Source organism: Gobio gobio (genome assembly GCF_949357685.1).
Source record: "Gobio gobio genome assembly, chromosome: 3".
NCBI classification, from domain to species: domain Eukaryota; kingdom Metazoa; phylum Chordata; class Actinopteri; order Cypriniformes; family Gobionidae; genus Gobio; species Gobio gobio.
Window position 1 is genome coordinate 49535763 of NC_137099.1, and position 15140 is coordinate 49550902.

General features: G+C 37.9%; 1 protein-coding gene across 1 annotated transcript in view; it reads left to right on the plus strand.

Annotated features, from left to right (window-relative positions):
• The window catches only part of tmprss3b (transmembrane serine protease 3b), a gene marked incomplete at both ends in the record, with an annotated part of 17649 nt that continues 2509 nt past the window's right edge, over positions 1-15140 (plus strand). Inside the window, 12 exons of the mRNA XM_079813230.1 lie at positions 1-72; positions 1246-1528; positions 1739-1861; positions 3462-3581; positions 3852-3975; positions 8212-8340; positions 8891-8937; positions 9346-9511; positions 10607-10776; positions 10864-10959; positions 11169-11296; positions 11403-11552. Of these exons, the coding sequence (XP_079669356.1) occupies positions 1-72; positions 1246-1528; positions 1739-1861; positions 3462-3581; positions 3852-3975; positions 8212-8340; positions 8891-8937; positions 9346-9511; positions 10607-10776; positions 10864-10959; positions 11169-11296; positions 11403-11552 (1608 nt within the window). The remainder of the gene's footprint in view (positions 73-1245; positions 1529-1738; positions 1862-3461; positions 3582-3851; positions 3976-8211; positions 8341-8890; positions 8938-9345; positions 9512-10606; positions 10777-10863; positions 10960-11168; positions 11297-11402; positions 11553-15140) is intronic.

Sequence of the window (15140 nt, forward strand, 5' to 3'; positions counted from 1 at the left end):
ATGGCTTCTCATTCCCAGACCACAGGAGAGACGGAGCGGCCGGTTTCAGAGGGAGGAAGCCGAGAGGAGAGGGTAAGGAAGCATGACGAGTGTCTGAGTGTTTGCTGGTGTCCTTGTGTTTCAGACTCTTTTAAATGATGTCAAGAATGACAAGGTGGGTCTATCACATCAGCTGGCACATATGCTCTCTCTGGTGTCACTCCATCCATCATGCTCTTTTTTTCTCATTACACCATGAATGCATGTGTACAACTTCATTGTACATACAAGGGTGTTTTTCTGTCTGCGTGGGTTTTTTGTAACAACAAAATGGCTTCCTACCTGTAATACAATAAAAAGTGGTTTTAATTTGGTGGACATTTTCGGGAAAAAAAAACAGCCTCACTGCTTATTTTTATAAAATGCAAGACAATAATAGATTATGTCAGACAACTTATAGATACATTTCTTTTTTCAAGAATTACCAGTCTTTTAACATTTTTTTTCCCCTGAACACCTATTAAAGTCTCTTATGCTCACCAAGGCTGCATTTATTTGTACAGAAAAAACAATAATATTGTGAAATATATATATAAAATGTAATTTATTCCTGTGAAGTCAAAACTGAATTTTCAGCATCATTACTGCAGTCTTCAGTGTCACACAATCCTTCAGAAATCATTCTAATAGGCTTAATTTTTTTGTGGAAATGATTCAAATGTTCACCTTTTATGATGAACAATATTGCTGCCTAATATTTATGTCAAACCGTGAAAAACTACCTTTCAAAAGTTTAGGGTGATTTTTTTTGTAAAGTAATGACAAAATACATTTATTCAAATTACCATTCAATTGATAAAAAGTGACAGTAAAGATATTTATAATTTTCTCCAAAAAATTCTTCTATTCATCAAAGAATCTTCACAAAAATGTATCACGGTTTCTCAAAAATAAAGTTTCTCAAAACTGTTTTCAACATTGATAATAATAAGAACCATTATTAATAATTGAGCAGCAAATCATCATGTTAGAATGATTTCTGAAGGATCATGTGACACTGAAGACTGGAGTAATGATGCTGAAAATTCAGCTTTTTTAAATATATTAAAATAGAAAACTGTTTGTAATAATTGTAATAATATTTCACTGTTTTATTGATCAAATAAATGCAGTCTTAGTGAGCATAAGAGACTTCCTTTAAAAAACATACCATGCTATAATTCAAAAGTTTTTCTTTTTAGTCAGTCTTCTCCCCATCTTTCTCAGGATGTGGCAGAGGACGGAACTGAATCTGGAGCTCTTGAGCTGGTCTCTGTCACAGAAGAGGACCTTCCCATTGTTGAGACCCCCACCACTTTCAACGTGAGCTCCTTCAGCAGTCAAAACAGCCATTCGAATCAATTCTACGACCCGGGCTCGCAGGACCCTCATGTCCCTGTTGAGTTGGCTACTGTGGAGTCAGCTCCACTGCCTGTGTACAAAGCCCATAACATTCAGATCCCACCCAGCCCAGGAGTGCCCATCATCAAGGTCCAGCCCTTCTTGAAAGGTAAGCAGGCTTCTCGCTTTCTTGGTGTGTCACACTGTGTAAGTAAAATCTGAATGGCTTCGGTGTGTGGTTTACATGGCCACCTTTCAGCTACTTGAGGTGTTAAATGTGATCTAATCTGTCTTACTCCGCTGGCAGCGCTGGCCTTTAGCAGACTGATTGTATTCACTCACCCCTCTCTCTCTCTCTCTCTCTCTCTCTCTCTCTCAGGACATGACCTGTCAAACTTGAAGTCTTTGTGTTGGCCGTATGTGTCTCGCAGATTGCTGGCTCTGCTTATCATCTTGGTCTTGCTTATAGTCTTGATTCTGTGTCTAGGAATAGGTTTGGGAGGTGAGAGTGTTTTTTTTTTTATAATTTGGGGACAGATTTTAGAAGATTTAAAAAAAAGTTTTTAAAAGAAGTCTCCTATGCTCACCAAGGCTGCATTTATTTGACCAAAAACACAGTAAAAACAGTAACATTTTAAATGACTGTTTTCTATTTTAATATATTTTACAATTTTATTTATTCCTGTGTTGTCAAAGCTGAATTTACTCCAGTTTTCAGTGTCACATGATCCTTCAGAAATCCTTCTAATATGATGATTTGATGCTTAAAGGAACACTCCACTTTTTTTGAAAATAGGCTCATTTTCAACTCCCCTAGAGTTAAACAGTTGAGTTTTACCGATTCAATTCAGCCGATCTCCGGGTCTGGCGGTAGCACTTTTAGCATAGCTTAGCATAGATCATTGAATCTGATTAGACCGTTAGCATCTCGCTCAAAAATGTCCAAATAGTTTCGATATTTTTACTATTTAAAACTTGAATCTTCTGTAGTTACTTCGTGTAATAAGATCGACGGTACCGCCAGACCCGGAGATCAGCTGAATGGATTCGAAAACGGTAAAACTGTTTAACTCTAGGCGAGTTGGAAAATGAGCCTATTTTCAAAAATAGTGGTGTGTTCCTTTAAGATATTTGTTCAAATCAATGTTCACCCTTTATGATGAACAATGTTGCTGCCTAAACAGTGATACACTACCATTCAAAAGTTTGGGGTATTTTTTTTTTTTGGTAAAGAAATGACAAACTACATTTATTCAGCAAGAATGCTTAAAATTGTTCAAAAGTGACAGTGAAGACATTTATAATGTTACAGAAGATTTTTAAAATGAAAGTTCTTTTGAAACGTTTATTTATCAACGAATCCTGAAAAACTTGTATCACAGTTTCCACAAAAATATTAAGCAGCACAACTGTTTCCAACATTGATAATAATTAATGTTTCTTGAGCATCAAATCATCATATTAGAATGATTTCTGAAGGATCATGTGACACTGAAGCCTGGAGTAATGATGCTGAAAATTCAGCTTTGATCACAGGAAAAAATTACATTTGAAAATATAATCAAACAGAAAGCAGTTATTTTAAATAGCATATAGTATAAAGACAATAGAAGTCAAAGAAAAGTCCCCATCATTTTGACATGAAAATAAATGTGTGTGTGTAATGTGGTTTTTATGAGGACACAAATGTGTATAATGACATAGGTATTACAATGTAAACATGGTTTATGAGCACACTTCCTGTGCCCTTGTAAACTAAATGGCTTTAAAAAAACACAAGAAACTCAAGCTTTCTGTGATGGGTAGGTTTAGTGTAGGGGGGTAGTAAGTACGGTTTGTATAAAAACCATTACGCCCATGGAGAGTCCCCATAAACCACATATTCAAGAATGTGTGTATGTGTGTGTGTCTGTGTGTGAACTGTGAAGGCAAGTTAGTGTCTTCCTCACTGATGAAACTCATCTTGAGCAGTGGGAACTGTAAATGTTTAATGAGCTCCACCTATGACAACAGGTCACTGCTAACAGATGGTTGCTTTAAGTTCTGTGTGTGTTTGTGTGTCTCACCATCATGCATTTTGAAAGCGGTCTCTTTTTCTCCAGTGGGTCTGGAGAGTTGCTCAGGGAAGTTTCACTGTGTGTCGTCGGTTCGGTGTATCAGCAGAAAAGCTGTGTGTGACGGAGTCGAGGACTGCGGAGATGGAGAAGATGAACTCAACTGTGGTAAGCTGAGGCTGTCTGTCTCTCGCAAATCAAAATTCACCCTATGCATTTTATTAATACACGCTACTGTAAATGATTCATGTTATTCCAAAGAAAACAATATATATAATCAATCAAATTTCCACACAAGTTTTGTCATCAGCTCATCTATGAGCAGATCTTAGAAAATCATTAAAACCGGATCCCAGAAGTTAACCACTGACAACAACTGAGAGGATGTGGAGTGTGCATGTGTTAGCTGACCCAGATCTCTCTCTCTCTCTCTCTCAGTGCGTGTGAGTGGCAGAAGCTCTGTGCTGCAGGTGTTCAGTAAGGGCTCATGGAGGACTGTGTGCTCTGAAGGCTGGGATTCTCAGCTGGGCTCCTTAGCCTGCAGACAACTGGGATACAACAGGTACAAACAGAATCACAATGAATCTTTCTAATTTAAGTGTGAGATGGATTGCATTTTAAATAATATTTGAAGACTCCCCCCACGCAAGCTAATATATTTATCGCATATTAATATATTTATCTTGCATTTCTGCTGTAATGAGCTACTTATTTTCAAACTTTATTTACAATAAATTGTCAATAGATTAAAATAGATTCAATTGAACTAAAACAACTATTACATTTTTTTTAAATTTAGATTAAATTAAACAAATTTAAAATTCCAATCATTTAAATTTCGATTTCAAGAGCTGAAAGTTCTCCAGGGTTTACACTCTTCTAGACCAAAGAATTAATATATATATATATATATATAATTTATGTATATATTTTTTTGTGATTTGCTGGATAAGCATTAAGGATCAATTTACTCACAATTTTCATCCAATAAAATATTTCTAACTAAAAACTATATATTTATTGGGTCACACTTTAGATTAGGGTCCAATTCTCACTATTAATTAACTATTATCTATGACCTTTTCCTCAATAAACTCCTTATTATTGCTTATTAATAGTTAGTAAAGTAGTTGTTAAGTTTGGGTGTGGGTTAAGGGGTTTAGAATATGGTCAAGCAGAATAAGGCATTAATATGTGCTTTATAAGTGCTAATAAACAGCTAATATCCTAGTAATATTCATGCTAATAAGCAACTAGTTAACAGTGAGAATTGGACCCTAAACTAAAGTGTTACCATTTATTATATATTTATATAAATTGTATTCATTAAAAAATTCCATGGAATTTTTATGATTTCAATTTGACAATTTTTTTTCATAAATCCAGGTTTTCCAAGACTGAACTTATGGTTCTTCCAAAGAAAAAGAAAATAACGTTTTTTTTTTTTTACTTTAAAGCTTGCTTTGTCCTATATTTTTTTATTATTTTAAGTCATCTTGTAGTGGAAGTTTGCTAAAGTCCCCTAATGGGCATTGAGGAATAGGAAATAACATTTCACAATTGAACCATACACTTAAATAAATTCTCTATTCTGTGTTTTTCATTGGGTTCTGCCAATTATAGTAGCAGCTATCAGTGTCGTACTCAGTGGGACAGTTGTGAAAGATCAGGACAGTAATCTCAGTAACTTTTCACATCTTGGGTCTGCAAATATTATCTTAATTTCTGTTAATAGCCATTATTATCATCTCCCATGCCTGCTATTTATGGACAATTCATTTTCCAGCACAAAGCAGGGATTTCCCCTTTTAACCAGAAATATGGTGATACTTTCCTTGTGTGTGTGTGTGTGTGTGTGTGTGTGTGTGTTTTCTTGCACTGTGTGGGTGTCTATGAATAATAATGTGCCTCTGTTCCCAGTGGTCTCATTACCTGCATAGTTAATCCAATTAAAATCAGTCTGCCATTTAATGAAAGAAAGAAAAATCATTGCAAACGCATTTCACCTCAACTAGGTCAAGATGTTACATTTAACACTTGCAGTCTCCTGTCTATATTCTAATTTTAGAGGTCTGTTCTTTTTGTTTGTCCTGTCTTTATTATGCTTCTAGCCACTTGAATTTAGTAGCCAAAAATAATGATTGATTACAGTCTCTCAGATCACGCCTCCTTAATAAGAGAACCAATCAGCTTCAGCTAAAGTCAACGGATTTCATCTTTTCAGGAGTAACAGCTTATGAATGAAAGTGTGTGAAAGAGAGAGATAGCACTAGTGTTGGGTATATCACTCTTAGAAAAACGGTTCAGTGGGTTTCTATGTGGAACCCTAAAGAACACCTTATACCAAAAAGGTTCTATATAAGAAGAAATGTCTTAAATTATATATTATACTTTGTTTAACAGGTTATACTTTTTTTTTCTATTGATAAAGTATCTTTATGGGCAGTTTAATTCATAAAATTTCATTTAATAATAAATTAATTTAAACTAAATTAATTAAAACTAAATCCATTAACCCCTAAAAGGTTCTAAATATGAAGCGCCTAACAGAACCCCTTAAGGTTCTATACAGAACCTTTTCTTCTAAGAGTGTAGTTTTGTGTCCTTTAGCATTTAATAACTTTAAACTGAATGAGAAGTTACTATGTGCACTGGCTTTAATATACACCGATCAAGCATAACATTATGACCATAATATTGTGTTGGTCCCCCTGTTGCTGCCAAAACAGCCCTGACCCGTCGAGGCATGGACTCCTCTAGAACCCTGAAGGTGTGCTGTGGTATCTGGCACCAAGATGTTAGCAGCAGATGCTTTAAGTCCTGTAAGTTGCGAGGTGGGGCCTCCATGGATCGGACTTGTTTGATCAGCACATCCCACAGATGCTCGATTGGATTGAGATCTGGGGAATTTGGAGGCCAAGTCAACACCTCAAACTGTTGTGCTCCTCAAACCATTCCTGAACCATTTTTGCTTTGTGTCAGGGCACATTATCCTGCTGAAAGAGCCACAGCCACCAGGGAATGCCGTTTTCATGAAAGGTGTACATGATCTGCAACAATGCTTAGTAGGGCTGGGTTAAAAATATTATCATTTTTATGAACCGATATAAATTCTTACATCCCAAGAATCGATTAGTTTATCCTGTTTTCAGTTGATGAATGAACGGATCTTTGTAGAGCCCCTCCCATCCAATAAATCGCAATAATCTTTGTGCTTTGTTACTTTTGATATGAAACAAAGTCTCAGATATCAAATTACGTCCACTTTATTACGAAAAAACTGTTTTTCTGTGCGCTGTTTAATGTGGTGTGACAGATCACAGTAGCGCAGCTCAGCTCAAGAGAAGCGGCAGCATGGAGCCCAAGTGAACGGATCATTTTATTACCAGTTATAGCACAAAATAAAAATTAATGAACATCTGAAGGTGTGTTAAAAGATAAGAGTACAACGTACTGAAATCCTTATCACGTCACACGAATCACTCAATCAGTATTTCAACCGCGGAAAGACATCAATAAAGCAGCTTCTGAACAATGTCACGTAGGCTAATGTCACATTTACCTCAGAAAAACCATTCAGTGTCCATAAACCCGTTAATAAGCTAGAAAAATGAACTCTAGAGATGGCCATTTTGATAACCAGATTACATAGGCTATTCACTCCAATCGTGAAATGTGTGTCAATACCCAGCCCTGATGCTTAAATAGGTGGTACGTGTCAAAGTAACATCCACATGGATGGCAGGACCCGAGGTTTCCCAACAGAACATTGCCCAAAGCATCACACTGCCTCCGCCGGCTTGCCTTCTTCCCATAGTGCATCCTGATGCCATGTGTTCCCCAGGTAAGCGACGCACAGAAAACGTGATCCATCAGACCAGGCCACCTTCTTCCACTGCTCTGTGGTCCAGTTCTGAAGCTCACATGCCCACTGTTGGCGCTTTTGGCGGTGGACAGGGGTCAGCAAGGGCACCCTGACTGGTCTGCAGCTATGCAGCCCCATACGCAACAAACTGTGATGCACTGTGTATTCTGACACCTTTCTATCAGAACCAGCATTAACTTCTGGAGCAATTTGAGCTACAGTAGCTCGTCTGTTTGATCGGACCACACAGGCCAGCCTTCGCTCCCCACGTGCATCAATGAGCCTTGCCCGCCCATGACCCTGTCGCCGGTTCACCGCTGTTCCTTCCTTGGACCACTTCTGAGAGACACTGACCACTGCAGACCGGGAACATCCCACAAGAGCTGCAGTTTTGGAGATGCTCTGACCCAGTCGTCTAGCCATCACAATTTGTCCCTTGTCAAACTCGCTCAAATCCTTACGCTTTCCTATTTTTCCTGCTTCCAACACATCAACTTTGAGGACAAAATGTTCACTTGCTGCTTAATATATCCCACCCACTAACAGGTGCTGTGATGAAGAGATAATCAGTGTTATTCACTTCACCTGTCATAATGTTATGCCTTATTGGTTCCAACAAGGTTCATTAGTTAACATGAACTAATAATGAACTGCTCTTATAAAGCATGTGTTAATCTTTGGTAATGTTAACTTCAACATTTACTAATACATTATTAAAATCTTGTTAACATTAGTTAATGCACTGTGAACTAACATGAACAAACAATGAACAGCTGGATTTTTATTACCTAACATTAACAAAGATGAACAAATGTACTGCTCATGTTTAGTTCATGTTAGTTAATACATTTACTAATGTTTAATAAATAAACCTTATTGTAAAGTGTTACCTTAATTTCTCCTTTGTTCTTCTCTCGCTCTCTCTGATTGTAGCTACGTGAGCTCTACTTCCATTCCCATCTCCTCCATTGAAGCAGTATTTCAGAATCATCTAGTGGCTCTCGATATCAGCCAAACAGCCCTTCAAAACACCTCCAAGATCCACAACTCTTCATACGCAAGGTATCCTTTATACACCTGCATGGTGTACAAACAAAGCATTGGTTTAACAATGTGGGGCTCTTTAGCTTACAAATGAGCATTTCAGTCGCTCTTTTTTTCAGGCCTAAATTAAATAGACTCAAGCCTGAGGAAGAAGTATTTAGGCCAAAGACTGTCAAATTAGATCAGTCCAGTGACTGACGCATTACATGGCAGATTGTTCAATAATAACTCCAAACTATCTGAAGTGTCTCTGTAGATGTAGTAAAGCAGTCAGGACTGTGTGTGTGAGATATCTTACCTTCAGATGTATGAACGTCTGGCCGGCCTTTACTCTTGGCAGCTGAGGTGAGGTTTTGAGCAGAAAAAGAAAGGTGACATAAAGACTCCATGCTGCAATAAAATGAGAGTTGTGACAGTTTGAAATGACACAAGTCAATTTGCTTTTTAGAATAAAAAGATAAAATGGAGGCATTTAAATGAAACTAGAACGGTTGAATGAGTCGCTCAGACTTCAAACAGAGAGAATCAAAATATCAATGCCACTAAAGTGCATTTTCTGTTATTCCAGAAAGAGAACCTGCAGTTCTGGTATAGTGACTGCTGTCAAATGTATAGGTGAGTGGCTGATATTAATCTTAAAAAGATATGTGTAATTGTTGTGCTATACTTGTTTGAGACTCTCATGAAAGTTAAGATTTCATGTCTTCATCTTGGCAATAATGTGTACATGACAATATTTAGTCAGTAATCAGTTAGAAACCACCCAGAATAACAACCACGAGAACACCGCAGCAACCAAACAGCTGTACCGTATGCATAGTAAAAACACTCACAACCACTTGGCCTCCTCACTTCAACACCACGGCAACACCCTGGCATTGTGTCAGTGACTTTTGCATGTGCAAACATTTTTTTTTTGTTTTTTTGCTGTCCAGGCTGGTTTATACTGGTTCTGTGCTGATCCGGACTGAATTATGATGGTCTGGTAAAATTTACAAATCTAGTTTGTGTGTTGTTGTGTAGAGTGTGGTTCCAGGCCAGCCGCCCGCAGTCGTATTGTGGGAGGAAACGAGTCGAGGCTCGGGCAGGTCCCGTGGCAGGTCAGCCTACATTACCAGAACCAGCATCTCTGTGGAGGATCAGTCATCAGTGAGCGCTGGATACTCACTGCAGCCCACTGTGTGTACGGGTGAGTAGAACACACACACACATGTATATCATGTTGTCCATGTCGCTCCAAGCTGGTTTATACTGGTTCTGTGCTGGTCCAGACCGGTTTATGAAGGTCTAGTGCTGGTCCAGACTTGTTTATACTGGTCCAGACTGGTTTATGATGGTATAGTGCTGGTCCAGACTTGTTTATACTGGTTCAGACTGGTTTATGATAGTATAGTACTTGTCCAGACTGGTTTATACTGGTTCTGTGCAGGTCCAGACTGGTTGGTGATGATCTTACATTAACATTTATGCATTTGGCAGACGCTTTTATCCAAAGCGACTTACAAGGACCTTATTACAGGGACAATCCCCCTGGAGCAACATGGAGTAAAGTGCCTTGCTCAAGGACACACTGGTGGTGACCGGTGCTGGTCCAGCCTGTTTTATACTAGTTGGATGCTGGTCCAAAGTGGTTTATACTGGTTCTGTGTTGGCCCAGACTGGTTTATGATTGTGTAGTGCTGGTTCAGACTGGTTTATATTGGTCCTGTGCTTGTCCAGACTGGTTTATGATGGTGTAGTGCTGGTCCAGACTGGTTTATGATGTATAGTGCTGGTCCAGACTTGTTTATACTGGTTCAGACTGGTTTTTGATGGTATAGTGCTGGTCCAGACTGGTTCTGTGCTGGTCCAGACTGGTTTATAATGGTCTAGTGCTGGTATAGATTGGTTTATACTGGTCCAGGCTGGTTTATACTGGTTCTGTGCTGATCCAGACTGAATTACGATGGTCTGGTGCTGGTTCAGGCTGGTTTATACTGGTTCTATGCTGGTCCACACTGATTTATTCTTGACTTATGCTGGTCAAGACTGGTTTATACTGATTCTGTAACGCTCCTGACTAGTTTGTGATGGTCTGGTACTGGTCGAGGCTGTTTTACTCTGGAGCTGTGCTGATCTAGAATGATTTATGCTGGTACAGACTGGATTATTCCAACTCTGTGCTGGTTCAGATTGGTTTATGTTGATCTGATACTGGTCCAGCATAGTTTATACTGGTTCTGGGCTCATTCAGATTAGTTTATGATGGTCCAGTACTTATGTTTGTGATTCTTTTTGTTCAAAGTTTTGCTCAGCCAGTGTTATGGACAGTGTATGCTGGGATTTTAAACCAGCAATTGAGTGTATCTGGAGCTCACTCTGTGGAGAAAATCATCTACCACGCCAACTTCAGGCAAGAAGGACTCAACTACAACATAGCGCTAATAAAGCTTAAACTACCTCTGTCTTTCAACGGTAAGAATTAGCTTTTTGTCACTTGCTGAAATTTGTAAAATAGATATGGTTTTAAAAGCTGAACATATCTCCTTTTTTTTGCCCCAGACCAAGTAGCCCCCATCTGTTTGCCTAGTTACGGTGAGACCTTTGAGGATGGACAGATGTGTTTAATCTCAGGCTGGGGAGCCACAGTGGATGATGGTGAGTCTGGATCCATCAACTGTTAGTACATTTTTAAGGGCATTTATTTATATAAAAAAAACAAACAAACATATATATACTGTATATATTAGTGAGCTCCTGGTCGACTGGTATAATTTCTGCAAATCCTTGTGTAAACATGTTGAGGACTAGTTTGTTTTGTATTTTTGGAGTTGACTCTTCAGAATGAACATGTGTGTGTTGTGCAGGAGAGGCCAGTGTGTCCCTACGTGTCACTCAGGTCCCGTTACTGTCCAGCAGACAATGCCGCAGACTACATCTGACCTCATGGAACATCTGTGCAGGACACTTGGAGGGTGGTGCTGGAACCTGTCAGGTATTGCATCTGTGTGTCATCACAATAAACTACAATAGCCATTATTGAAACAAGTACACTTGAATGTATTTCCACCTTAGTTTAATCTCCAGTCTTCTGTCTGTAGGGCGACAGTGGAGGGCCGCTGGCCTGTCAGGGGTCCGGGTGGACATTGGTGGGGACAGCCAGCTGGGCTAAGAGCTGTGGACAAAAAAACAAACCCGGTGTTTACACCAGCATATCTGAAGCTCTCACATGGATTCAGCAACAAATGGAGGTAAAGAACAGATTTTTTCTTACAAAATAAAAAAGTTGAGAAGTTGGAATTCAGTTGAGATAAGTTGTCACACACCAAAGCTCAAAGTACATTTCGACATTATTATTAATGATAAAGGGCAGCTTGACATTTGTTGTTCTAAATTTAAATCGATTTTAATTTAATTTTCTTTCATTTAACCATGTTAAAAACTAGTCTAGTCCAACAAATATATAATTTTTACTAGGTTATTCCAAGCAACAGAAGTGTTATACTTACAATAATTTTTCCCAAGCTTCGTTAAGACTCATGGAACATTGAGATATAACAGGTAATTTAAGCAAAGATTATAGCGAACTTTTGTATTGGATAAGCTGAGAGACAAATAAAGAGTTAAACCACTGATGGACTTATAGATAGAACCATACCACAAGTGAAAAAAATCATTACAGTCAATAGCATATCAAAATTAATCAGACAATATATTCAACGCATTATAGGCCTACCATGACTTCCCATGAGCCATGAGAAATTTCTTTCACACAAGCATGAAGCAATGTAACACCAGTGAAATGTGTAAATCAACAGAATTGCTTAAAGGTAATTCACTTTTTCAATGTGGTGGGAAGCTCACCATGTTCACATTTAATCAGCTTTTGACCTTGGAAGTACTTTTACGACTTTTTTATATTTCCAAAAAGCAAGTATTAACAATTATTATGATGATTATTCATATTATTATCTTTTTGTTAGATCTTGCACAAATGTTTTAGCTTGGGAAATAATTCCCCGGTTTCACAGACAAGGCTTAAGCTAGTCCCAGACTAAAATGCATGTTTGATCTGTTTTAACTGAAAGCAACTTGCACTGATGCATCTTAAAATATGTCAGTGCCATTGTTTTCACTCAAGATGCACACCAGTAATGTTTTTTTTTAAGGCATGTTTGTAAAAAGTTACTTAAATGCAATAATTGAATGAAGGCCTAATCCTGGCTTCCTCTAAGCCCTGTCTGTGAAACCAGGCCAAGGAGTAAATTACACAGTCATAGTTACCTAGGCCACTGAGTAAGTAACAGAGCCTGGGGGAGTGACATTCAGTTATAAGATGGCAGTTGAACTTTATTCTCATTGGATGATTAACATTCAAATTTATATTCCATTACAATTTATATTTCCCAGCTGTCTTGATTGATCATTGGTAAGTATGTTTGTGCTGACGAGTAACTGACAGGCTTCCAGATCCCCAGGGTCTTTTTGACCTTTGAAATGTTTTTTGGAACACTAGAGTCATCTAGTGGCGATTGCATTGTACTGCTCTGCACCTTTCTGCAGTTCATTGAGCCGCAGACCCAATACAGAGACCATTCACACCACTTTTTTCGCATATAATTTTATCCCTAGCCTTACATTGGATTTTAATTTCATGCTCAAATCTTACACAGTCTTATATTTACTGGTATTTAAGAAATACAAATAATAGTTTTAATTTAATTTACTTTTTAACACAGAAAGAAGAGGATCAACGTCGTTGAGCACCTCATGTTGGACGAGCTTCTGCTGACTCACATATTTCCATATTTCCATGGCTTATGAAGGGGAATCATGTCATAGCAATGTGACAGAGGTTTATATGTGTGTGCATATACAGAGGGGAGAACAAGTATTTGATACACTGCTGATTTTGCAGGTTTTCCTACTTACAAAGCATGTAGAAGTCTGTAATTTTTTTATCATAGGTACACAAAAATCCAGAAAATCACATTGTATGATTTTTAAATAATTAATTTGTATTTTATTGCATGACATAAGTATTTGATCACCTACCAACCAGTAAGAACTCACAGACCTGTTAGTTTTTCTTCTGTTCTACACTCATTACCTGTATTAACTGCACCTGTTTGAATTTGTTACCTGTATAAAAGACACCTGTCCATACACTCAATCAAACAGACTCCAACCTCTCCACAATGGCCAAGACCAGAGAGCTGTGTAAGGACATCAGGGATAAAATTGTAGACCTGCACAAGGCTGGGATGGGCTACAGGACAATAGGCAAGCAGCTTGGTGAGAAGGCAACAACTGTTAGCACAATTATTAGAAAATGGAAGAAGTTCAAGATGACGGTCCATCTCCCTCGGTCTGGGGCACCATCCAAGATCTCACCTCATGGGGCATTAATGATCACGAGGAAGGTGAGGGTTCAGCCCAGAACTACACGGCAGGACCTGGTCAATGACCTGAAGAGAGATGGGACCACAGTCTCAAAGAAAACCATTAGTAACACACTACACCGTCATGGATTAAAATCCCCCTGCTCAAGCCAGCGCATGTCCAGGCCCGTCTGAAGTTGACCAATAGAAAATCTTTGGAGGGAGCGGAAAGTCCGTATTGCCCAGCGACAGCCCCGAAACCTGAAGGATCTGGAGAAGGTCTGTATGGAGGAGTGGGCCAAAATCCCTGCTGCAGTGTGTGCAAACCTGGTCAAGAACTACAGGAAACATGTGATCTCTGTAATTGCAAACAAAGGTTTCTGTACCAAATATTAAGTTCTGCTTTTCTGATGTATCAAATACTTATGCCATGCAATACAATGCAAATTAATTACTTAAAAATCATACAATGTGATTTTCTGGATTTTCTGGATTTTTTTAGATTCTGTCACTCACAGTTGAAGAGAACCTATGATAAAAATTACAGACCTCTACATGCTTTGTAAGTGGGCAAACCTGCAAAATCTGCAGTGTATCAAATACTTGTCCTCCCCACTGTGTGTGTGTGTATATATATATATATATATATATATATATATATATATATATATATATATATATATATATATATATATATATATATAATGTGATATGCCTGTCACATTACAAACATGATTCCCCTTCATAAGCCATGTTGGTTTGATTCTACTGACAAGAACAAAAATACTGTAAAATACATATTTTAAGTAGTAATTTAAACAGTTTATTTGTAAAAATGCTATTTATTGTACTTTTTGTTGATTATTTGGGTCCAAATAATTACCACTTTATCATTTATTTATCCCTGCAAGTCGAAACGTTTTAGTGCATATATTTTTGTATGTAAGGCCAAATGTACACGCTTAACATGTGATGCATTTACCATTCTCATTAAATGTTTTAATGTTATTAAGACATTTACTGTATTAAAATTGTTCTTAAGGGGTTGTTTACACGACACCATTTTGAACTAAAAACAGAAAACTTTATGCGTTTTGGCTGTTTATTTACATGACAATGACGTTTTGAAAACGATACCATTATTGTCTCAGTGTAAACCAGGGCCAGCCCTGACCAATTTGCTGCCCTAGGCAAGATTTTACTTGGTGCCCCTTGTATCAAGTTTAAGTTGTGGAAACACTGGTACCGTTTTATTTTTGTAATGCATTGAGGTTTTTATTTTATTGTTGTTTTATATGATGTCCAGTCCATTCTACCCTGTCATTGTGTTCATGATATTATTATATATAGATTTTATATTTTATACAAAAATAGCACCTGCTACGCCACATTACAGCCTAAACACAGGCATCTAGCATCATGCACAAACTATTCATTGAGAACTAGCAAGTGTTTGTT